This window comes from Odontesthes bonariensis, chromosome 7, assembly GCF_027942865.1.
Source record: "Odontesthes bonariensis isolate fOdoBon6 chromosome 7, fOdoBon6.hap1, whole genome shotgun sequence".
NCBI lineage: Eukaryota > Metazoa > Chordata > Actinopteri > Atheriniformes > Atherinopsidae > Odontesthes > Odontesthes bonariensis.
Genome location: NC_134512.1, coordinates 14,627,623 through 14,653,434, shown reverse-complemented (window position 1 = coordinate 14,653,434; position 25,812 = coordinate 14,627,623). Strand labels below are relative to the sequence as shown.

Here is a 25,812-nt window from a genome sequence, read left to right as displayed (position 1 = left end):
TAGTCTTTTACAGTCGTTTTAACATGTGCCTCATTCATCATATCAGTAAAACATGTGAGCTAAACTATGTATACTTTATACCACTGCTTTGACACAAGATGTATTCACTGTCCACTCTTTCCAAAATACATGAATATCTCTCTCAGTCAAAGTACACCACCAGCACAGTTCTTTACAACTACAGCTCATTTTACAGGCACTAAGATACTTTGTCAGTAAGCATACAGTAAGGTCAGAGCCTCATGAAATTATGTAAGTGCACTGAAGATTGAAGATTTATTTAATTTTACTGTAATATGTTAGATTACAATCCCTTTATGATATCAAAAATGATGCAGCATATGGGAACCTCTTTTTTTCAGTGCAACCTGAAAGAAATTTGTGCCAGTCTGGAAGATACCATCACACACTGTAAAGGTACTGGGCAACGCTGAAAGTTGTGATTATGAGATCACTGAATATGCGATACCTCTGTACTATGATTAGGGGACAGCATTTGTCATGGTTTTGATACATGATAGTGTTTTTTAGTGGCTGTGCTGCAGCAAATGCTAACTTACTGATGTGCTGAGGTGTGTATTTGAAACCACACAATGTTAAATGTTTCGCAGCAGTGGATGTGGACTTGGGACGAGTGTCAAAATAGTTGTTAAAACTGTAATATGGCACAACATGGGCTCTTTAATACCTACAGCATCATCTGGGGGCACTGCACATTGAGTACTGAGTAGAAAAGTAATAAAAATCAATACGTTTCTACTCATTAAGTTCACTACTGTACTTATTTTGACCATTATTTATTTGACTAGGAAGAAATATGAACTTTTTAATGGTTGATTTCAATAAATGTATTTTTACACAAATCGCACGGAAAAACCTAAAAGAGATCAGTCAACAGTATAAAAGTTCTATACATAACGGTATGTATATCTAAGTCTTTTTGTTTTATGGAAAGTCAATTTGGACAAAGTTTACTTCATTTACGTGGTTATTCCCACCATGCAACAATCATTTTTACATAAAAAAAGGCCATATTTCAAAACTTCTAAGTACAAAGAGATTTTTAAAAATTAAATGTATATATGTAGAGCAAAGGAACAAAATATCTAAACATACTTTCTTTTTGTGATGTTTTGTAGCTAATTGCACTTAAGGACAGGAGTACTTTTCCTTCTGGTTGGTGTTCATGGTTGTGTCAGAGCACCATCTAATGGTGCGAACATGCAACAGACATTACCCCCCAAAGCCAATTATTTACCAAGAAAACAAACAAAGAGCAAACAAAGCAGCACTAACAAACTGCTGATCACAGTTCTGAAACTCATCCACATTTAAGTTACTGCCATTTTCACTACAAAAACCGTTATTTTCTAAAGACACAATGGAGGGTAAAGCCACTTATAGCTGAGTTCTGTCCCGGTTGTTGGGGGGTGCATCCGCTCCAGGATAAACCAGGAAGCCAGAAAACGTGGTGTACCTCCCCTGGTTGCTGTAAACGGCGAAACGCTCATCCTGCTGACTGTACAGCCACACTCTGTCACCTCTGCGGAGCAACAGCAGCAAGCTCTGACTCTGCATCTCCCGTCTCTTCGATGTATCCTCATCGAACACCATCGCCTGCACCTCACCGTTCCCGGTCATCAGCTTCACAGAAACAGCCTTATGTGGGTGTTTCCCTACAGTGAAGGCAAAGAAGTACGCACCAGGGAAGTGGCATGTGAACAAGCCAGAGCTTTTGTTAAAATGGCCCCCTATGTTGACATATTCCACATCAAAGGTCAGAGGCGGCTTCTCATGATGCCTGCTGCTCTGACCTATGAGAGTGGATGTCCGTGCTACCGAGAAGGCCGACTGCGGCTGCTCCGTCGTCTGATCTCTGGCCCTGGGATCAACCTGAGGTGGGCAGTTGGTGTAGGACAGAGCTGGTGGGGAGAGGTGGTTGTAAATGTAGTTGGTTGGCTGGATGTCAGGATAAACGAGGTAACCAGAAAAGGTGATGTAAGGACCAGCATTACTGTACACGGCATACTGAGGATTCTGCTGTAAGAGCAGCCATACAGTGTCCATTTCCTTCAAACTGATCATAACACTTTGGCTTTGAATTTTCCTCCCCGACTTGCGGTAATCATCATAAGCTATGGCCTGCACCTCCTCCCCATTCTTCACCAGTATGACAGAGAGCAGTTTTTTGGGAAATTTTCCCACAGAGAAGGAGAAGTAGTAAGCCCCTGGGATGTGGCAACGGAAGTGGCCGCTGTCTGGGTTGAAATCCCCTCCGATGTTGACCATGAGCTTGTTGAAAGTCACTGCTCTCTGCTTGCCTCCCACCACACTGCTGGTTCGGGTAGCAGAGAAAGCGGAGCGGAAACCTGTTGTCATTGATGGGACATGAAGAGATGAAACTGTTCCAGAGGAAAGGATCGTGACGAATAAACACCCCAGGAACAGAAGTGAGCTCCACTGAGCTAAAGACAAGAGGAAAAAAAAAGGAAATTAATTTCTGACTCTTGCCAAGAAGGCTACCAAACCAATCTCATTATATCTTTAGCTTATTCATTATCACGTTAAAACAGGATTGTTTAATGAAGTCATAAAGCAAAGTGTAAATACAAAGACTTGTCATTTTGTATGTGCCTTTTCTGTGTATCTTGCTGGTTGGAAAGAGCTTACTCGATCTACCAGTAATCTACTGTGGTTATATTCCTATATTTGACTCACAGACTTGAGGATATCAATCATCTCATCTAACTCTTTGTCAGAATGTGAATAAACCTACAGGAAAAACCGAGACAAAAAAGCCTGCAAAAGAAAGCTTTACATTCTCTCAAAGAATATACACCAAAGTCTCTAAACTTTATTTCCAGTATCACTATGAAGCTGAGTTGCTCAAAGACAAAACTGTTACTGGGGTAACTACCGACAGCCAATATCAAAGTGAAACAGCCTTCTGTTGAAATGAGTCGTGTTCATCAGACCAAGCTCATCACACACAGTGGTTCCTCCATATGAAATACAAGTTGATAAGGAAGTCTGGCTACTCTCTGTTGACATAAAATCACGCACTCGGTGTGAACAGCAGCCCCTGTAATGTGGCTGATGTTTCTGTTCTCCCTGTGCACTGAGAGAAGGGACGACATTAGGTGCTGGTTCATCTGTTCCTATGTGTGTTGAACAATGGAAAATTTGTTCAACACACACTAACAAGGGTTGGTGAGGTGGGGCAGGACAGGACAGAGCGCCAAAAGACAGAAAAATGTCAGCGAGTCATTACTTTGAAGTGTAGATAGCCTCAATAGATGGATTCAATCATTAATCTGACAATATTTCTGTGGGAACTGGAGTTTATGATATTTCCCAGGCACTTCAGTTGTTTGCATTTATTTGACTTTCATATAATGTAGAGAGTGCAGCATGTTTAGGTAGAAAATCTTTTTTTATTAAATCAAAATCACCATCCACCCCTTTAAAAAGAAATTCACAATGTTTGCATGCATGAGAAAAATAGACCAGATTACAGGTCAGAACTGTGCAAAGATCTTCCATCATCTTGACTAAATGAGCGGAAACTCTGTACCCATACAGTAAAGGCTACAGACATGAGTAATTGCAGGCTTGTGTTTTAAACCTGGCGGTGTCCCCTGTAATATGCATATTTTACTGGAGTCTAATAACAGATATTTAGTCCTCAGCTGTGCTGGAAAAGTTGAGACCAACAGCAACCAAAAGAATACCTTTATGGGGGTCAGATAATCTGCCCTGCAGGGTGAAAACAAACTTTGCGAAACACATCTTAACATTACGGAGCAACCCACTACATTGTAGGGAAATGTGAGGAATTCAAATTAGAGCAGCACTGTAGAATGAAGTGAATGCACTGAACAAGATCACATAATGAGATAATCCTGACAAAATGTAACAATCCTCAAAACAGAATAACACAATATTTATTTTCAATTTACCTTGGCCAAGCCAAAAAAAACAACCACAAATATATGCACTTTTTAAAAAAGACCATTTCTCTTTTTGTACAACATTTGCATTTAAGAAAAGTTAATCAATAAATAAGCGAATAACAGTTAAATAGGAAACAGGACACAAAAATAATAGACCTACCTGTTGAACGTAGTTGCGACTGAAAGTGCATGCTGGACTTATTCTTGATCAGATCTTTATATAAAGCTCCTGTAAGTTTGAGGCACTGCTAATGTAACAGGGCTGATAACCACAGGAGCAAAGCTTTGGCCCATACAGAAATGTGAGGAGGAGGAGCCCCGAATCCCCTCCAATCTATAGCTCTTATTCAACCTTTAGTGGAGGAAAAGAAGTGAATATGCAGCTGTACGGGAAGCCTTATTGGCCCTCAGAGGTGTTAAGTCTAACCCGTGTGTTGTTTTGTCTGAAACAGGCAGAGAAATAGTCAGGCACATACTGTGTGACAAGTTCTGAAAAAAATCCCTGCCTCCAAAATAAGCAGGTGAATGGAATGGCCTAAAAAAATAACTGAGCAACCCTGTTCATAGGCGTAGTAAAGGTTTTGCTGCAGATGCTACAGTGAAAAGGAAAAGTTGCTATCTTTCAACTTGAAATGACGCCATCTTAAAAAACTAAATGTTGTGAAGGATGAGGTTTTGTATTTTTGGAAAACCATACCAATTCTTCATTCAAAAGACTAATGTAGCTTGTAGAAATACCCAATTAAAGACGTGTGATAGATTTGTATTAGTAATATTAAGTAAACTTAGATTTATTTCTGCACATTACTGTAAGACTCTTTTCTTGCCCTCATTTTATAAATATTAGACTACATTCTATTTAACAAAGTTGATCTTATAGTATTTTGATGTAGGTGTACAAGGTCACACAAAATCTTGAATAAGCAAGGAAAAAAAACAGGACAAAATAAAAAGGTCATACAACAGTGAAAATGTGAAACGTTTCTTAGGAATAAATTCCAAAAATAGCTTCACATTTCAGCATTTCAGTTTGTTTTCCATATATTAATCTGTTTTATGTAACTGCACAAACTTTTCAGACTTTTAAAATATTGTTTTTCTATGCTTGTTCAATCCCTCTTCTTCTTGCTGTAGCTGCATGTTGTGTTTTGTGCAACTTTCAGAAAAATTGATTTCTTCAATGAAATCTGTTGTTAGGTTAATTCAATATATAAACCGAAAAAAATCTAGAATATTCTACTGGTGATCAACGTAAGAGGAGCCCCGAGGAACACTTTATGTCCTTAACACTGACACTTTTGTGTGAAATCAGCGTTAAAACAGCTCTGCTGACCACGATCGCGCCCATTCCATCCACTATCATGACTCAGCGAACCCGGAAGACGTCTGATTGCTGTCAATGCCAACGACAGAGAGAAGGCACCGAGAACTAAAAGCCCTCATTTAAGACAAGATGACAGGACTGCCCCGCAGGATCATTAAGGTAAACATTTAGATTTTTTGTTTAACAACACAGCAGCTTTTCTGTGATGAGTACAAGACGCTGCATTCGTAGTTTAAACTCCTCATGCTTTGCTGGTACGTCCGGTGAACACAGTTTTGTGTGCTAACGTTAGCGTCCAATTGGCTAACGGTAGTTTGGTAAAGTAACTTCCGCTTCTACCCTGTGCCCAGATACGACATACAGTAGGTGTATTTTTAACCACCACACCGGAAATATGTCGGAGAAATGTGATCTGTGCCTGGCACATCTTCTCCAAATATACCTTTGAAGGCCATTGGGGCTAAAAAAAAGTTGCTTTTGTTGCTAACAGAATTGCTGGGTTACCTGGCTAACGATGCTAACCCCGGCTAGTTTGTTAGCTTTGAATTCTTTAATGATAAAACGAGAGCCTTAACCTTGTTATCGCTAGTGTTAAACTTTCATTCTAAACGGACTTAAATGCCCAAAGTAGAATCTTTCTTTGGACACCGTTCTGCTTTGGTATTTATTTCTTAGTAATTGTTTCGAGTTAATTGTTTTCTCAAAGCGCAAAGGCCACATGTTATGCCTCAATTTGGATGGGCTAATGATCAACACCTGATCAGAGATCACTTCCAATGCAGAATGTGGCAGCATGGCCCCCTGGTGATGAAACGGTACAGGCTATTGATGTTAGCTGTCTAACCAAAGAGGCCAGTGAAGCCCCCCCTAACACAACACTGCCAGTCTTCAGAACAACTGAATGTCCTTTAGTAGAAAAAGCAGAATCGTACTTTTAAAGGATTTTGTTTTCTTTCTTTCTTTTTAGAGGGACTGTGTTCACCTTTCACACTGCTGTTATCATCTTTGATTTAGGGTAGGATCCATTTACTAATAAACCTGCCTCATAATGTAACCTGTCAGGTTGCTGTTAGTCCATCACAGGACTAACAAAGATAGATTGACAAGCCTACAGCCAATTTAGGGTGAGCAGTGTGGACCTGGGGAGACGACCCGACCTCCCAGTCAGTATGCAAACTTCACCCGGAAAGGCTCCAAGCGACCAGAAGCTTTGGACCCAGAGTCTTGCTGCGAGGAGACTATGCAAACCATTTTGCCTCTTCACTGCAGAATTATTCATAGTTGATGCTAATTTAATAATTATTTGGCTTATTTAATGTTAAATGTTCTTAGAGACATGGGGGGTGGGGTGTTGCATTGTTATTTTGGTTAAGTATTTAGTTTATACTGATGTGAAACACAAAAACTGGCCATTGTTTGTATTTGTGAGTCCACCAGTCAGTTGATTCCTCATTCAGATTTCCTGCTAAAACAAGGTGGTAGGAAACCAAGAGCAGTCGTCTGTTTTTAAGTAAACCTATTGGATATTTTCAATTATTATTACTTCATTCATTTACTCTATTTCATTGAGGTTTCATAGATGAAAGCATGAATGGGATGAATTGTAGAGGCTTGACAGGTGTGTGAGGAAGCACACCACAGAGGTGGGAGGACTGGGAAAAGTCGGTGGGCCGAGCCCTTGAGCCCCTCAGAGCGTGTGACTGCTACTGGGAGCCCCTCTCCTGTCTGTGTTTTTACTGCATGGTTTTGTCTGTGGGTTATCTGAAACATTTCAGGAATCTCACTCCCAGTTACATTGAGGAAAAGGATGTCAAAAACAAGGATGGTGACCGGGGGCTAACTTTGTAACTGTGGTTTTTGTTGCTTCTTTGTAGTCGGGCCAGGCGTCCATTTCAAACAACCAAAGAAGGACATGAGGTGGTTTAGATTTGAAATAAAATCAAACAAATTTACAAAGCCAAATAATAAATGCATTATCAATATTAAAGAACAGTGAATAGTTGCTTAACAACTTGTCTTGGTGCGTTTGAATTTTGTTTCCTTGTGTAAACCTTCTGCTTATGCTGCCTCGCTCATCCATATCACAAATCTTAGCATTTACCTGCGCCGCTTTCGACGTAAAGGTAGCGTTTCTGTTGGTCATTTGACCGTCGCTGTAAGTTGGGAGCAGCCTCGCTGCAGTGACTTGATGGTAAGGGAAACACTGGCCTCCTGTGGCGCGATAGCTGAGTCAGTGTCACTTGTAAAAGACAGTTACATACTGCACAGTCGTCAGACTCTCAGCACTGAGCCCCCATTGCAGTGAGAACCACCCTCCCCTCTGAGTTAAAGGAGAAGAGCTACCTTGCATTTTTTTTATACAATGATGCATGACTATTTGACACTGAGGGCGGTAGAAAATGCAGTTATAAATCTTTTGCATGAATATGATTAATAAATTACTTTTACATATAATAATCAAATTACATAACACAGTTTTTAAATGAAATGCTATGTGCAGTTTATTGTAACCCTTTGGTACAGCTTCCCAGTTTCTGCAGTCACCTACTGAGGGCTTGAATCTCTGGGCACCTCACAATTTGTTCTGGTTAGAGGACTGCAATGCTATTAGAATTTAATAAAAAAAATGTTTTTATCTATACTAGATTAATTTATTCTTACTGTATGAGTGTTGAAAGCAAAGCATTTATAACGATCCAAAATTAATTTTATACTTCCAATTTATTTTTTATTAGTAAAACAAAGAGAAAAGATGTGACCAGTTAACTGAAAGGGTTACATTTGCCATCGGATTATCCAGCATTGAAAAGGAACCAACAGGAAAAGAAAAGTTTGCCTTTAGCTGTGTGCTTTTTGATATAGATCACTTACAGCTGAGATATTCAAACTCACAAAACAGCTGAATCCTAACAAACATCCTCCTGTAATCTGCAATGAACCATAGAATCACTCACTTTATGCTCTTGTTTAGAGCACATGTGTCAAATAAATTATCTGTGATATGTGACATGTTATTTCAGCTCAAAATCCCTGGTTTTAAAACTGAATACGGACACAAAGTCTTGGCGGTAAAAGTTTCAATAGTTTCTTTTTTTTTTTTTTTATTTGCTTCGCCTTTTCTGAGTTTGGATTAAGCTTCGACGTCTCTTGATGGTCATCTTGTTTGGAAGCAGATGAATGTTGTTCATCCTTTCCCTGGTGGGAACATATGTTCACGTGTTTTTCAAAACATCAAAATTTGTTTCACTTCATGGAAGCCAAAGTTCTTCCTTGTACGATCTCGTCATGCAGAGGGCATTTTCTCACTCGGTCATTTCGCGGGTGCTGTAAACTGTTCAGGTGTTTAATTTCTGCTTTCAGTATTTTCTCATGAGATCTTTTTTTTTTTTTTTAAATGAATTTAAAATCTTCCATATCACATCTTGATGCATCTCAGATTTGTGCTGCTGATCACTGGAAGTCTTGTCTCCCAGTTGAAATTCAGTTTATTTTCTCACACCTAACCATATCTCCCACCTCTGAACCGTACACACATCATAACCCTTCTGATAAAACGCATTAACTTGTAAATAATCCCTGATCTTTTTTTTAAATAAATCTTTTATATATGTGTATTGTATGAATTTTTCTTTTCCTTTTTCATTTTTGGTAACCAGGAAACCCAGCGCTTGCTTGCAGAGCCTGTGCCCGGCATCAACGCGGAGCCAGATGAAGGCAACGCCCGCTATTTTCACGTGGTCATTGCTGGACCTCAGGACTCGCCTTTTGAAGGAGGCACATTTAAACTTGAACTCTTTTTACCAGAAGAATATCCCATGGCAGCTCCTAAAGTACGTTTCATGACCAAAATATATCATCCCAATGTGGACAAACTGGGAAGAATATGTCTGGACATTTTGAAAGGTAAGCCTCACTGATTTGTGAGTTTTATGGCTCCCCCCCCCCCCATTGACTTATTTGACTTGCTTGTGCTGCAATATGTGCAATACAGTCATACAACAACCGGATTGCACTGTAACTTTTTTACTTTAACTATTTTTATTCTCTTGTATATTATTTAGATATCTTTTTATATCTTTTGTGTATCCAAAGCCAAGAGCTCCTGCACTAAATTTCATTATGCCTGCATAGTGACAATAAAGATTCTTGATTGTTTTTAGCTTTAAAATCTGTCTCCTGCCTCTGTTGTCTTTAAAATAAGAACTGATGGAAAACACGGCAGCTTTTATAGTACTTAACGTGTGTTCTGTCGTCGTTCTGTTGCATTTGTCCCGTACAATAATATGCCACTGATGTTCGACCTTTGAGTGAAGTGAAGGATTTGTCTGAAAGATCTTCTTCCACTGGGTTTGTTTCTCTACCTGAAGCTTTTTGCCCACAGAGCTGCATATCACCAAGTACTTCACTGCTCCATCACAGTTTTTGGTTTCTTACATTTTGTTGTCCTTCTGTGTTCCTTGGCCTCCTTCGATCTTTCTTCATCCATTCCCCCCCCCCCCCCCAGATAAATGGTCACCAGCTCTGCAGATTCGTACAGTGCTGCTATCAATCCAGGCTTTACTAAGTGCACCCAATCCTGACGATCCCCTAGCAAACGATGTTGCAGAAAAGTGGAAGTCCAGTGAAGCCGAAGCCATAGAAACAGGTGGGAGCTGTGATCTGATCTGGTTTGTCTCTTTTTCTATCACCTCGCAGTCTGTTGTTTGGATTTAAAGCGCCTATCAACCTAAATAAATGGACATATTTAAAAAAAAAACAAAAAAAAAAGCCTTCAGTCTGATTAAAATATGCCTTTAACATGCCTCATAACATTGAATTAGAATACTGTTTATCTGTAGCGTATAAAACAGAAGAATAAGTTTTGTTTTTCAAGACATTCAGTAGCTGATAGTGAGCAAGATGGAGCTAAGTTGTGTCCTTTCTGCTGCTCCTTGAAGCAGCAATATCAGAAGCACAGCGACCTTTTCCTCTGACTATCTATAAACGAGCAAGATAAAAAAGGCGGACCTCAGCAGCTCACTAGGAACAGCTTTCTCTGTGAACCTGCCTTAGACTGAACGTAGGAAACGGGACTGAAAGCGAAATGTCAATGCCCATCACATCATGCCACTTTAACTCTGTGTGGTTTAAATATGCACAGAAATGTATTAATTAGAATGCTCTGTTTGTTCTGCTGCATGGAAATAAAGCTATTCAGACATATCTTTGAATTTGTATTTGAGTAATTATACTCCAGTTAGTTGTATCCTGGAACAGCATCTGTGTACAGATTAAACTGAGAACAACCTGTGTCAGAATGGAGAGAGAAAAACAAAAAGGGGAAAAGGTGTGAAACGGCCCATGATGTCATCATTTGTAAAACGGATGCATTGTGACGGAATGGATAGTGAACATCTGTCTTCCAGTGGCACAAAGAATTTATTTCAGATGAGACAGAAGTCATAAAGCAGGCTCGTTAGTTCTGATGTGCTTAGGGAGGTGCTATCTGCTCAGACTGAGCCAAATACAGCAAATTGGATCCAGACAATAACTCACAATAAACTACAGATTTTTTTTTTTTGGTTCTGTGACTGATAGACCAAATTTGAGGCAGTGTCCACATTTTTCCAAACCAAACCGTATCCCACCAGTCCTAAATAAGTAAATACTATAAGACAGAAAATAGTTTTCTTAACTATTGGAAATGCTTCAGCATGACTGATGTTATGAAATGTTGAGAAATGAATCTAACTGTTATTCTTTTTACATGTTTGTTTCTGCAGCCAAGACATGGACCAGGCTTTATGCTGGAAACAAAAATGAAGTGTAAAGCAGTCCAACAGACGGAGACGCAAATGAAAGTCATGTGTGTGAACACATCTTGTGCTGCCAAGACCTCCTCCTGCTTCATTTGCATTTAAAGGACACAGTCTTTTATTTTTTTCATATACATAATGTGTACATGTATACTTTATATATATGAAAACAACTGCTGATATTTGGTGATTTAAATGCACACTAGTAATGAAATGACCTTTTCTTTGTCCTAACTCACTACTATTCAAATGCATGGACAGAGGTTTAGATCTGCTCACCTGGCTTTCTTTGTCTGACGTGGGAAAGCGTCTTACATCCCATATATGACGGATGGTGGCTTTTTTTTTGGGGGGGGGGCACAGTGGAAGACCCAACGGGGGATGAGAGACTGGCTAGATGTGGTCAATATAATATACTTTTTATGTTTCTTTTAACTTTGTTTTCATGCGTCGCTGTTTGTTTGATAAAAGCAGCTAACTACTACTAGCCCACTGTATGTAGACATTCACCTGAACAGTTTGGTCCTGTGCATATCTCCCAGCAGGACACGAACAAATCATTGCTCTACTTCTTCTTTAAGTCCCATTTGGCTTCATTAGATGTAAACAGATGGGACTAAAAACCCAAACTGAGCCTGCCACTTTGTCTTTTCAACCACTTTCAGCCCAGACTTGCATGTACTGGCTTCTGAACGGTGAAAGTGTGACAAGTACCACAAACATCATGGACCTTAGTTTTCAGCACATGCAGTATGCGTTAGTACAATATCCTTTTTTTTTTTTTTTTTTAATGTGAATTTTTCATACTCTTGATGTACTAACTACTCTTTATTTTTCATCCTTTGTCATATCGGTCTTATTCAAGGAGACTTGTTGGTTTACCCACTTTCAGTGGTATTTATTTCACAAAGCAGCGGTTACATTTGAGCCATCAGTTGTCTGGTGATGTGAGTGGAAACTGCGATGCTGGGATAAGAGTTTGGGGGGGATGGAGTCGTGTTAATGACATGCGTGATTGTCAAGGGATCAAACTCCCAACAGCTTCCACTTTAGACTGTAGTGATTTTGGTCAGTATTCAATTCACTGTGTAAATTCAGTCTGAAATGAAAGCGGTTTCCTGCTCTCAGAATGCCATGAAACCGTTCACCTTCATACATGTATGTTCTGTAAATAAATTCTGTTGATTAATAAATAGTTATGAGTGTGATTCTTTAAGTGACGAACATCCGATGTGTTGTAAGTTTGCCAAGTTCTACAATTGATGGATTTGCTTTAATTCGTGTTAGAAATGTGAATTAGGGCGAAATATCTTTGTTACAATCATGACTCGAACCTTCGGATTGAACTTGCTTCCAGTCGTGTTAGTCAGGAATTCAAATGATGAAAAGTGTCTTCACACTTATCTTTTCCAAACAGGTTTACAGATTTTCCTGATTCTCGAGTAAACTTTATGAATCAGTCTGAAGCCAGATGTCTGTGTCTGTCATTTATGAACGCACTTCAGTTTTGCAACCTTGGACATAGAATGCATTTAATTCATAATTATGGGGCTCATTTAAAACGAAGCCATAAGCGTAGCTTTCTGACACTAGAGGGAGGCCCTTAACCTGACAACCCCAGCGATGCCTCACAGTCCAGCAGCTGTTGGTGCCACCAGGCACAGACGCGCCCAAATACTCTGCAAGAGTTTGTGTTTTGTTGTTTGTCTCCGTTTCTTTTCATTTTTAATTTCAATGTAAAACCTCAGGTAGGAATATGTCTTATTTAGAATTGAAACATCGTTAGATATTTATCAGTTACACGTACCATAGTTGCATTATGTGAGTTAATGCAACAACTAACCGATTGATAGCCAATAAACGACTGTTAAACAGACTGTAAGATGTCATTTATGATAATTTATTTTAGGACAGATTCAGTGGGGGTGGGTTTACATCTAAATAAATTCGGTTGATCGGTTTACGGCACATTTACTTATTACGTGGCTTACCTGACCAAAGATATCATTGGGAATGTCGACTTTGTGCCATCTCGCCATTAAAAATTAAATTTCGTGAACTTGCAACGTGAAATAAACTCGAAGACAGAATGTGAGAAAACGATAACATAGTTTAAAACCGTTGAAATGAATAACTATCGTCACAAACAATTTTTCTTTTAAGGCCCTTATTTAAAAAAAAAATAAGAGCTAAAGAGAGACCTGAAAGCGGCACCAAGCACCGCTCATCCAACGCACGCGACTTTTTCGACGACGCGAAGCACCGTGGAGCAGACGGTGTCCGCGCGCAGCTAGCAGTTGTATTTAGAGCTGACTCGTGTTGATTTATGTTGTGGATGATGAATGGAGCTCAACGTGACACGGGAGGCTGCTTGTTGCGCAGCCCTCAGGTCAGCTGGTCGCGGCTCTCGGACGCAGCACAGATGTGAGCGACTCTGTTGAATCGTGCGTGTTGACAGCGGCTGTAAACCACCGCGGTACGTGCCACATGCGACCAGATGCAGTCTGACGCCGTCTCAGCAGGAATGAATGAACAGACAGCGCGCTTCTGATTTTGGGACTATCTGAAGAAGCTGTTGCTCTCTCGGACGCGTGCCTTTCTTTCTCGACATCGAGACTTTTTGGGGGGGTTGCCCAGTTTGTTTTGTTTCCCCGGTTTGACGAATAGAGAGTATATATGATGAAGTTTAAGCCCAACCAGACCAGGACGTACGACGGTGAAGGGTTCAAGAGAAGAGCAGCGTGTTTGTGTTTCAGAAACGAGAAGGAAGACGAGGTAAGCTCCGTGGGTCGAAGTCTGGGGCTCTGTTTGCACCGAGGGAGAAGGCATTTATTAACACGCTCTATTTTTGACAATCCCAAATTAACTGCTCTTACCAAACTGCAGTGTTCCCTACCGGTGTGCAGGCTCGTCACACTCTCAGCGTTCACAGCTGTGTTGTAATTGAGATGTGGGGCAGAGGTGGACACGAATAAGCCAAAGGGACAAATATTTGACCTATTAAACAGCAGTAAGTGTGTGTGTGTGTGTGTGTGTGTGTGCGCGCGCGCGCGCATATCCAGCAGGATTCCAGCATCATTTCTATTAGTCGTCCAGGAGGAAATCTTTGCATCTCGTAATTCACAAAGACAAGACGTCCTCCTAACCAGAACTATTGTCAGTGACACTCGAGAATTTACTTGATGACATATCCATTTGACCGCACATGCATTTCACAACTCTAATATTGCATGTGAATCAACTTCACTGCCACATATAATCTGTAGCCCATAAATAACTGCTGTCGTTATAAAAACATTGTGTCTGCATTGAGTTACAGAGACGTTGTTTGTTCAGGATGGAGCCTGTCATTCCCTGAGACCCTGTGCTGCCATTGCTCTGCTGTATGTGCAGACCTTCCTTTCCTGTCTGATGCAACACTTGGACTCTCTTGATATTTGGCCTGTGCTGAGGTGTTGTCATGAAACAAACCGCACACAACAAGGGGACTTGCACCCAGGAAGTGCTTTGCTTTAAATCAAAGAAGGGACTTCTCTCAAATGTTTCCTCAAACTCTGCCATTGAATCTTTCATGCAGCCATATGTGGGAATGGGTCTGATGAATACATTGTTTCCTCACTTGTATGCACCATGTGTCATTAATCCTGCTATTAAACAATGTTTGAAATCACAATTAAGACTTAAGTTAATATTTAAAGCAGCTCTATACTTGGGGGGTGGGGGTGTCAGCCCAATGACGGCAGCAGGCTAAGGACCACATGTGATAGGAGGAGTGTCTGTTACACAGTGTGCTAAACACCAAGTGACCCATTGGCTACAATTTATAGAAACAAGGTGCGGGCACTCGCTGTCCCCTGACAGATTTGCTTTCCAGCTCCTTGGGTTTATACCCTCTCCACTCACTCTGGGCTGCCTTTCATTGTGCTCCCACCGCTCTTCTTCTGTGGCACATAAGCTGACACAAGATAAAGGTCTCCGTGATTACTCGTCATGGCAGTGCAGGACGATGAGATGGTCTCATACCTCGCCTGCCTTTGCTTTTCATTTTAAGTGTCAGTCTTGATGCTGTAAACCATCCATCCAGTCTGACTGCGTGCCTCATTTACAATCACTTCCTCAATATGTCAGCCAGAGGCCGGGAGAAGAGCAACAGGTCTGCATGGAAAGACCAGAGAGGATGACTTCATGTTGTATTGGAAAAGTCTATCGTACCTTTATAAAAAATATGAACTAAAGTCTAGCATGATCATGCTAGACTTTAGTTCATATTTTTATTTGAACTAAAGGGTTCTTCTTAAAAAAAGTTGGAATGCTGTGATGAATGCAAATAAAAACAGAATGCAGGGATTTCCATATACAACGTGTATATTTTACTCCCAACAGTACATGGAAAATGTCAGAAATCTGTGGAAATGATGAAAAATATTAGCTCATCTTGAATTTTATGTCAGCAACACAAAAGTTGGGATGGGGCAACAAATGGCTGGAAAAGTAAGTGATGCTAAAAAGAAACCGCTGAAGGAAAATGTTGCAACTAATTAGGGTTGATTGGCAACTGGTCAGTAACATGTTTGGGTATCAAAAGAGCACCTTAGAGAGGCAGAGTCTCCCAGAAATGAAGATTGGCAGGAGTTCGAAAAAAAAAAAAAAATGTGGAGCAAAGATTTTTTAGAGTCTTGAGACCTCATTGTGTGCAAGGTACATGGCTGAAAATCAATACCGGATGCCTGGGATCTACAGTCCCTCAGCACTGTAATAAACACTGATGGGATTATAGATTCATGGAAATCACTGCCTGGACTGAGGAACGCTTCCAGAAATCATTGTCTGTGAGCACAGCATCCACAAATGCAGGTTAAATTTCTGTCATGCAAAGAAGAAGCTACATGTGAACATGATTTAGAAACGCCACAGCCTTCTCTGTGTCAAAGCTAATTCAGAATTGACTGAGGCAAAGTGGGGAAACTGTTCTGTGGTCAGACTAAACAAGATTTGAAATTCTTTCTAACCAAAGAAAAGACGAGAGGGACCATCCGGCTTGTTATCAACACTCATTTCAAAAGCCTGCATTTCTGATGGTCGGGAGGTCTATAGGTTAAGTGCCTATGGAACTGGGATCTTGATTATCTGGAAAGGTATATGCAGGTTTTACAACAACATATGCTCCTATCCAACAATTTCTTTTTGGGAAGGCCTTGGATATTTAGGTAAAACGATGCTAAACCACATACTGTCATCCCTTACAACTGCATGGCTTTGTAATATAACAATCTGGGTGCTGGCCGGCCTGCAGACCACTCCTCTTACCAACTGAAAATATTTGGCACATTGTGAAATGTAAAATACGACAAAGAAGAGCCAGGACTGTTGAGCAGCTAGAAAGCTCTAAAACAAACGATCACAATTGATTATCATCCTAATTTTAAGTGAGTTGCTATTGCTAGAGGTTCGCTTTTTGGGCTTTAGTGGAAATTTGATGTTTTAGCTCATGTTTATCTAAAAACCACAACACCTTAAAGCAATAGTCAACCATTCAGCACCTCATTATCGGCTGATGCTGTTTCAGCTGGGTTATCATAAGACTGTGAAGCTGCTGTATGGATGTGGTTCCTCAAAGCTCTTCCTCGTGCTAAATTCCCACTGAGGTGTGTGTGATGTTTGTTAGGGTCATTAGCCTCTGCTAAGCTCCTCGTTGTTTTCATAAAGAAAGACAACTGCTGATCCAGTGGTTTTTGAAAAGCCTTGTAGCTGTGTGTGCGAGTGCCTACGTGATTCACATGGTGTTTGCATGAAATTGTGCATCCATGTGTGGGTTGTGTCTGTTTGTGTCAGAAAGACAACTGGCATTGTGTCTACTGTCCCCTGTGCCCTGCACGGGGAGCTTAATGGACAGTGATTCAGATGGGACCCACCATTGCCCTCGTCCCCTTAATGCAGGAACGGAGACCGAGTCCCATCAATCCACACAAACTTAAGCCTCAGGATCAATCATCCAGAGCCTTTAAACAGGCAAACAGGGTCTGTTTATGTAAAAATTTAACTTGTACAGAAATTCCTGATAGAAATCGATAGATAGAAAAGTTCTGCTAATAGTTAGACAGTCAAAATCATTTTTGAATGAAATTTTACTGATTCCTGAAATTTCTTGTTGGTTTTTGTATTACTGGGTTTACAAAAAAGGATCTCATGGCACTCTTTCATTCTTAGCAGTCATTTCTCATTCAGTAGACCTCAACTTTGATTCAACAATATCAAATCTGTCGTGCTCCCACTGTTCGATCTCCGAGAGAATGTTTAATTGCAGAATTTAGGTGCCGCTTCTAAATCTGCATCTTGTGCCATGGGAGGCAAGACAGTGTTGTCTGTTGCTGTTGAATGATTTGGCTGCACGTGTCTGGTTAGCTTAAGGCAGGATTCAGAAAGTACTCGCATATGAACTAAGTGTGTGTCATAGTGATGCCAGATAGGATTTAAGGTCAATTGATACCATCTGAGAGGCACCTTGTTAAAAAAACAGTAGTTTATGGCTTTAGTTTGAGGATTTGCATCAAACTGCTACTTTGTTTAGTCTTCTAGTCCTTCGTGTTTTTTAATGTCAAGGAGATATTGGTATTCAGCTCAGGTTGCTTTCCTGGAAGTATTTAATCTCACCTTTTAAATCAATGTCAGTTAAAATCATTTGAAAAAGAATGCTTTCTTCAGATCTTCATTAAACACTAAAGGGAGTACTACATGCAGAGCAGCCCATTCCACCCTTGTGTTATATTATATTAAGTAAACTGGGCAGCACAGATATGACGGAGGCTTCTCTCCTGAACAGGTGCTGTTGGTGAGCAGCAGTCGACATCCAGACCAATGGATTGTACCAGGAGGAGGAATGGAGCCTGACGAGGAGCCCTGCGGAGCCGCTGTCAGGGAGGTGTACGAAGAGGTGAGATTGCGGCACACACACCCACCCACCCACACACAAAGGTGACTCGTCAGTGTTTCCCTGTCTTCATTTCTCTGTTCTGGATTTATTTTAAAGACCAGTTACACCTTTACACCAGAATGTGTTTTTAGGTAATTTATAAGTCAATTTGCATATATTATGTGTGTCTGCTTCTGGCCATTTTTCCACTGAATACTGAATGTATTTGTTTCAGTTTACCACCGCTTGTTAAGCCATTGTCATTACAGTTCAATATAAAAAGAACATTAATAAAGCTGCAGCGTCATCCTCGTTTACAGGGGTGTGTCATACATTCTGAATGAATTCATTTGTCCATTGTATTCATTTTAGTAGTGTCTTCATGGCTCACAGTAAGAGATGCTTCTGCAAAGAGCCAAATCCAAAGGGGGAGGGTGGTATTTGGCAATCTTGCATAAATGGCCAGTTAATTAGTTTTGTGGTTTGGTACAGTGGGATGCTGGTTGTTGGCCAGAGTATTTTACAGCAGAGTGAGCTGCGAATTTGTGCTGAGGATCGTGTGGTGTGCTCACAGCCTTGAAGAATGGCAGTGACATTTGGGAAGGGTTTCCAATTACCCACATCCTGCGCCTCCCAGACCAGACGTGTACCTGGATATAGACTGGCTGCACACCCTCTGCAGAGGGCAAACTAAAAATCTAACGTGTGATGTTAAATATCACGCCAGCGAGCTAAACACACCTACCAGCATCAGTGTCGTACTGGTGACCGTTTGCTTTGTCTGCTTTATCTGCTTTACGACATCCTGTGAAACAACAAGAAGACGCTTTAAAAAGTTGATTTCTGTAATATTTATATGACTGCAGAAACTGACTGCAGTTAAGCACATAGTGTGAAACTGGGACAAGGTAATTCTCTCAGTCTATAGTGGTGTTTCAGACACCCTGACTGATCCTGACAGGTCTAAAATGAGAGTACGGGTCTGAAATGTGCCACACAGCAGGCGTCAGAAGTTCTAAACAGAGCCGCGATCTCCTGGAATGCATCACCTTGTCCCCTGGCCAGCAACAGGGAGACGCTTTTTTTAAATTCATAAAAGTTGAACACAAATGCATACATTATCTGGATACTTGTAACTGTTGATCAGTGGTTGTGGCCTTCAAAATGTCCCTTTATCTTTGTGGCTCAGAGGAAATGAGGATGCAAGCATCTTGTGAACTAGAATAATATTTGCTGAAAGCAAGGACATTGTTAAAATCCCATATGTACTCTCTTGTTTGAATGAGCAAAACGACCTACTTTAGCATGACTGAGGGACTCTCAAGACATCCTGCAGTGTTATGTGTCAGACCTACTGTCAGTCATCCTCGCATGAATGTGCAATGATGTGCACGGTTAATACAAACCCTGCATTAATCCAACTGAAATCTATTGAGCCAGGAAGCTCAGTAGCACTGTTGAGAACTCGCTTTGTTAGTTTCTAATCACAAAAGGGCTGTTTTTCACTCGTGTAAACTTTCTGTCAGATGTTTCTGCTAAAGTGGACGATCCATCACTGTGGATTAATGTCTTTGACCATGTGACTCAGAACATTTTTTTTCAAATATTCGAGGAAGTTAAACTATTCGGCTTCTCAGAAGAAAAACGCAAATATGTCTAAGAATGGAACACAAGTTTGGGAAGCAGAATGTTTTTGTTTTTTTTCATCTCTGTAGGGCAAACTGCCTTGTGAGGCCAAACCTTTAGGTCATAAATCACAGCTTGAGGATGCATGTGAGTTGACTATGACTCCACAGCTAAGCACAGTTTTTAGCCCTCGTCTCAGTAAGTCAAACTGATGAAATGGATCTGTAGCCCCCCCCCCCCCCCCCGCCCTCCCCCTGTCTCCTCATCCTGTCATCCGACTATGTTTAGGTCTACCTGTTCATCTCTGCTGTGCTGTCTCACAGGCACGTGGCGATGCTTGGATGGCTCTGGGCCACAGGATCTCCTGTTCTAGATTAGAAAGTACACATCGGGACAAAGACGAGCTGTTCTTGTTGCAAAGCTCTCTCATTGCATTGCTGTTTGTTAACTGTTACTGTTGCATTTACAAATAAGAAAGAAAGAAATACATTATATGGCACAGTGACAATAATGGTGAAATAATCTTTATATTATTATAAGGTAAAAACTGATCACTCAAACAAACGCATCAACACCACGTGTTTATTTGTTTGCAGGCTGGTGTGAAGGGAAAACTTGGTAGACTACTTGGGATATTTGAGGTAAGATCATCAAACTATCTTGACAAAAATAAATAATTAAGAATATTATGTAATGTCAATGCCTCGGCTCGAGTGTACTCGATATCAAAGCCCTCTCATGTATTGTGTAGTTGGGAGAGACACAGCAGTGTTAACTGGTCTTTTTTTTTTAAAACGTTTTTTTATCAAAGCTTTGTGTACATGTTTTATGTGAAAAATGACAGTTAGCATCTCTTCATCTTAACCTTTTTACAGCACAATCAGGACAGAAAGCACAGGACTTATGTCTATACCCTAATAGTGACAGAGATGCTGGAGGACTGGGAGGACTCTGTCAACATCGGTAGGCCTTTATTTTTCTCTTTGCCATATTGTTGGTACTTTTCATTAGCCATGATGATTCTTCTACCATGCTTCACAGATGATATGAGGTTTTTTGGTCAGCAACAGACATGCTCAATGTTATTGTCTCTCTTTGACTCTCTTTATCTCTCTTCATTTAGATATCTTTTAAAATCTCTTGCCAGACTCATAAGTGTCAGAACCAGAGAATGGAGGACGCAGATGCAAGAGGTTTAATTCCAAGACTTTTATTGGAGGGCAGCAGATCAACCAGTTCCTCGTGAGAGAAGCTAAATGGGCTATGAAATATTAATCTAAGAATATACTTTCCAAAAGTGGAGAAGTATATCTATAAAAATGATCAAACTCAAAATCACTCCACTAGCGGAGGAGAAAACAAAAGACCATGTAACTTTACTTTTAACTAAATGTCACTCCTACTGAGGAGGAAAAACCAAAGAGCCTCTCCTAAAAATCAGAGGAAATATACTATGAAAGATTTACAAACAAAAGCCACTCCACCTAGGAGGGAAAACAAAAAGGCTATAAACAAAATTAACACTGTAACTCTTACAGGTTCTATTTTATCAAAACTTACTCTGGGAAACAAAAATCACTCTTACGAGGATAAATACCACTGGGAAACTCGGAAACGGGCTTGGCAAAAACGCTAGAATGATGCACTACACGGAGACAGATACAACACACTGGCACAAGACAGGGGGAGACGCAGACTCTTAAGCACACCGGGGTAATGGGAAACAGGTGGAATCATTCATACCACAATCAGTCTGGAGCACAAGAGGAAGGGCAAGTGACCTGGAACGAGAGGGAAGTTAATCTTTCAAAATAAAACAGGAAATGATGAAACAATACATGAAACGAGACAAAAACCCAACTTAACCTCACCGCGGTGTGACAATAAGTATCGATAACTTTTTCTGTGAAATGCCTTAGAGACATTTTTGGAGGTATTTTGGAAGTCGTAGGATCCCAAAAGTGATTTTCAAAATGTTGCAAAGGGTTACAAAGTATCTGAGTTTAGATATTGATCAGGTCTGTTTGACAAAGTATCTCACTCCGCAGAAGTCCGGCTTAGAGCTGGCTATAAAACCCAAATTCTCTCTGTTCTTTGCAACGCATGCCGTTACATTTTCCGCTGCTTAAAAGTTACTAAAGAGCATATCTAAAAACGTCTGTGAAATAGTTTTCTGGCGCATAAAGGTAGCTGTATTCTAGCATTAAAAACATTATTCCAAAAGGCAAGGACAGTGGAGGGAGCATCAAGATTTTCAACTGTGCTTATTCCTCTTGGTTTCAACAGCTCTCCATCAGTGAATTCAGTGGGATTGCCAGCCTGCTGAAGATGGTGACCCAGCAGAACAATAACCTTAAAACAAATCTGTGTGATTTCAGGAAAAGGCGGTCTAATCTGAAGAGAGGGATTCACACCAGACATCCTGAGAATATGAATGAATTTCCATCTGAATGTTGTACTGGTCTAATTTTCTTTTGTAAGAAATGTTTGTTTGAGGTCCCAAAGGAGGTTTGACTTATTAAATCTAAGGATTTACCTACTACTTCTCCAAGGTGGTAAATGTTCAGCGGATGTCAAATAATACAGAAAACAGACGACACTAAAAGGCTCGCGTAGATTCTTTTGCTTTTTTTTTTGTTTGTTTCTCATGAGAATATGTATACACTCACAGTACAGACGTCACATTGTGTTACTTGTTTAAAAATACTTAACAAAGCCTTTTTGTTACCTTTTTTAAGACGACAAAGAGCCTTTGGCTCCTCTTAGTCACATGGGATGAGGTGTGTAATTTTCTCTATTTAGTATATTGTGTAATTAAGGCCCTTCAACCTGCTTTCAATTTCCCTGCACTGAAGAAAATGAAAGGATCTCGCTGTCTTAATTTCTTGCACACAAAGTTTCTGTTTACATTCACCGTTTCCCGCTAAACACATGCTGTCTCCCAGAGTTCTGACAGTCCTGTGTTCAGTGTATCATTCCCTAGAAAACTCTGTGAATTGGGACACCGTTAAACTTTTGCTGCATCTTGCCAGCCCTGGGAAATATGTTTAAGGTTTTGGATAAATGCTGTAGTGTCCATACACACGCACATGCTTTTGATGTTCAGCATTGTATTCCCAATCCAACAGACAGAGACTGGCAAATAAATGCTCGGCTGCAGGCGGCTACTGCTGTGTAAAAATTCCATGCTTCATTTTTTTAATTACTAACAAAGCAGCAGGGCGGATAAGAACATTTGAACCATGTAATTGTGCAGATTGTATTTCACTGAACATTTGAAAGATGATACCGAAGCTATTTGAACTGCATTTTTACTAGATTCATTTTTTTTATATATAGAAAGACAAGATTGAACAATCCTCCTACTCTTGATTCTTAGTGACCTGAATGATATTATTTAACAGATTGAAGAAGATTGGCATAGAGAGAGCACGTGGAATGTAAGGGACCAAACAAATGGACCCGAGACTCAGTGTATTGTTGTTTAATTCCAGGACATTTTGGGCCATCCAGGGTTTCATGTCAGAGAGACAATCTGTGAGGATTTCACTCTTTCAGAGATCTGTGGGTTTTAATGGCACACGCAACTGGGTGTGCTCTTCTGAGTGTCTAAAGAGGATGAACGCCATGTCAACATGTATACAGAAAGGAGAGGGGAACTAAGAGCTAATCCATGGGGGACACATCAACTCAACAAAAAGTGATTCAAAGCAACAGAAAATATTCTGCTAGAAAGGTTTGAACATAATGAACTGGGGGTAGAGACACTAAGATACCGTTACTTATGCAGAGTTTTGAGAAGAATACCAGAATAACAGCAAAGCCTGGGATTCAGTATTGAAAACGATGCAAATGTGGAGGTGACAGAAAGTCGAGGGAAACCTCTGAGAGACCGATGTGGCCTCCAGCCATCATTTTGTAAACTAACACGTGTGCATCAGTGACGTGAATGTACTTGACCTACAGTGACTTCAGCCCTAAAATACTGACAACAATGAGCTCCCTCTCTGAAACACAGGTTACTTTATAACTGCTCATCAGATCAACTTTCACTGAGTGTGTTTGAAAGAACATAAATGATATTTTCTCTGTTTTCATTGCCTTTGTTCTCTCAAATTGAGGATGTGAGGATAAATACTTTGTATATAAATTTCCATTGCTTCATGTGTTGTGCATTCTGTCAAAGTTTGTCCGTATTTGTTCACCGACAGAAATTAAACTGGGCCTGTTCATGTTTACTGTTTCCGGTTGTTTTCCAGTTATCATCACTCATCGCAGCTCTCTCCTGTTACGAGGGCTGTTGCTGAGCAGAAAGAGTTTGAAACTAATTAACTCTCGTCTTTCGCTAAAAAAGTGCTGGTGGGTGGCAGCTCAAAGTAGGGGGATGCTCTCCCCTCACACCATTTTTTTTTTTTCATTTTCACAGGCCTGCTGAATTCCTTCATCAAAATGCAGTTTTTGATTGAATGTTAGATTAATTTGAGCAAATCTCAAACTAAATCAGGCTAAATTCCCACCTGTTGATCACCACAAGCTACATGCAAACCTCTTACATTTGTCCTTTTTCTGGAATGATGTCACAGGAAGGAAGAGGAAGTGGTTCAAGGTTGACGAAGCCATCAGGGTGCTGCAAAGCCACAAGCCTGTCCACGCAGATTACCTACGCAGACTCGCAGACACCCGTAACCCCACCTGCGGTCCTGTGTGCAGCCCACCTAACAGCAACGCCCCGTGCTCTCGAGTGACGGACAACAACACGCCTCGCTATGTTGTCTGCTCCACAGACGGGTCAGACCTGCTCAACAGATAGGACCCACAGCGGACAGGTCCTCTGAGAGGACGTTGGGATGGACGGATGGTCTTAGAAGGACTCGAGCATGGATTGCATTACTAATGCAGCCTTTTTCTAATGTGCAGAACGAACTTCTTGGAACTGATTTGAAATACCACGTGAAATGGATCTGAAGTTAGACAAGATACTTTCTAAGAATTTGATATTTTTTATGCCTATTTTCTAACAATTGTCACAGCTAATAGAGCACATGTATCCTTTTAAAGGGTTCAGCTTTGGGAGGATTTCTTTTTCTTTGCCCTGCATGTGTAATGTGAACATCTTACATGGTCTGAATATCTCACTGGTAGTGTCTTGGTAGTTTCCTTGAGGCTGGTACTGGGAAATGTTGGCACTTAAAAAAAAATGGCCTGTTCGCACAGGAACTTAGTGCCAAATACAGTCCTCATTCAAAATACGTCGCAGAAGAGTCGCCACAAATGTCGGGTTAACCTTTTGTCACTCACGTTTTTGCCCAAAGGCAGTTGGTTTAAAGTCTACTTTGGTGCAACAAGTGTGAGCAATGTTGCCACATCTGTAATTGTCACCTTGTAAGTAAACACATTATCATCTCTAATCCCTATTAACACTGAAATAACTTTTAGAAGATTATCCGCACTTCCCACCACTCTGAGGTGAAGCCTTAACTGTTACTGTCCCAGGAATAATTTAATCCCTGTGTAGTTATATATAAATCTAATGTTGCATAAACAAATAAAAATACGGTCACATTTAAATGATCGGCTCTTGCACTGTCGGATCGAGCAGTAGTGCGGCTAAGAGAGACAACTGTCAACACCATAAACACACACCATGCCATTCACTACAGGTGATATGTGTCCTTGAGAAATGAGACAGACACTCAGAAGTAACTGTTAAATGCGTTTAACAACTTTGCTGTATTATTGATTTATGAAAGGACAATGACGAGGCCTTGATTTTCATAGGTGACTTCATGTATATTTTTTTCCCATGTGCCTTCACAGATACAACAGTGTTTTCTGTCTAATAAATGCTCAATGCAACGCTGACTGAAAGGGGTACACTGTTCACACTCTGAACAGTTGAATGGACTGCATCACACTGTACGCTGACTAAATTTATGTTTCACTGGGAGCTATCACCACCCATGATGGATAGGCAATCATGTTCAGCCCCTCAGCCTTTGACTCCAATACTCTTAGAAGAAGAGACAATTTATTAATTCCATATTTTATTTATTTTGCATGTGTGACTGGAATATTCTGCTGTGCTTCATGCTATATACAACATTTAATAAAAATATCATCTCATAATTTTCGTTGCCAGTGTTTTCATATCAGTGACAACGTTTTGAATAATCTTTATGTCGACAGGCTGTGAGTCCTGCTCCT

At 40.5% G+C, this 25,812-nt stretch overlaps 3 protein-coding genes across 3 annotated transcripts; 2 read left to right on the top strand and 1 right to left on the bottom strand.

The window, feature by feature from the left end:
* Nucleotides 1–1,398: 1,398 nt before the first annotated feature.
* Nucleotides 1,399–2,457, bottom strand: c1qtnf13 (C1q and TNF related 13). The gene has a single exon (XM_075470941.1). The coding sequence runs from the start codon at nucleotides 2,377–2,379 to the stop codon at nucleotides 1,399–1,401; it is 981 nt and encodes a 326-aa protein (XP_075327056.1). The 5' UTR covers nucleotides 2,380–2,457.
* Nucleotides 2,458–5,325: 2,868 nt separating this feature from the next.
* ube2na (ubiquitin-conjugating enzyme E2Na) lies at nucleotides 5,326–12,265 on the top strand. Its single transcript, XM_075469591.1, has 4 exons — nucleotides 5,326–5,436; nucleotides 8,934–9,180; nucleotides 9,782–9,922; nucleotides 11,040–12,265. Exons 1-4 carry the CDS (start codon nucleotides 5,407–5,409, stop codon nucleotides 11,084–11,086), a joined length of 465 nt encoding a protein of 154 aa, XP_075325706.1. The 5' UTR covers nucleotides 5,326–5,406; the 3' UTR covers nucleotides 11,087–12,265.
* A 1,102-nt stretch (nucleotides 12,266–13,367) lies between these two features.
* nudt4a (nudix (nucleoside diphosphate linked moiety X)-type motif 4a) lies at nucleotides 13,368–25,722 on the top strand. Its single transcript, XM_075469590.1, has 5 exons — nucleotides 13,368–13,847; nucleotides 17,893–18,003; nucleotides 20,205–20,249; nucleotides 20,484–20,571; nucleotides 24,192–25,722. Exons 1-5 carry the CDS (start codon nucleotides 13,749–13,751, stop codon nucleotides 24,416–24,418), a joined length of 570 nt encoding a protein of 189 aa, XP_075325705.1. The 5' UTR covers nucleotides 13,368–13,748; the 3' UTR covers nucleotides 24,419–25,722.
* The last annotated feature ends 90 nt before the right edge of the window (nucleotides 25,723–25,812 follow it).

Excerpts from the sequence above, each read along its gene's own strand:
- c1qtnf13 (XM_075470941.1), bottom strand. The coding sequence starts at position 2,379 with ATGACAACAGGTTTCCGCTCCGCTTTCTCTGCTACCCGAACCAGCAGT.
- ube2na (XM_075469591.1), top strand. The coding sequence starts at position 5,407 with ATGACAGGACTGCCCCGCAGGATCATTAAG. Across the intron at positions 5,437-8,933 it reads TGCCCCGCAGGATCATTAAG|GAAACCCAGCGCTTGCTTGC; the intron begins GTAAACATTTAG and ends TTTGGTAACCAG. Across the intron at positions 9,923-11,039 it reads AGCCGAAGCCATAGAAACAG|CCAAGACATGGACCAGGCTT; the intron begins GTGGGAGCTGTG and ends TTGTTTCTGCAG.
- nudt4a (XM_075469590.1), top strand. The coding sequence starts at position 13,749 with ATGATGAAGTTTAAGCCCAACCAGACCAGGACGTACGACGGTGAAGGG. Across the intron at positions 13,848-17,892 it reads GAAACGAGAAGGAAGACGAG|GTGCTGTTGGTGAGCAGCAG; the intron begins GTAAGCTCCGTG and ends TCTCCTGAACAG. Across the intron at positions 20,572-24,191 it reads GGAGGACTCTGTCAACATCG|GAAGGAAGAGGAAGTGGTTC; the intron begins GTAGGCCTTTAT and ends ATGATGTCACAG.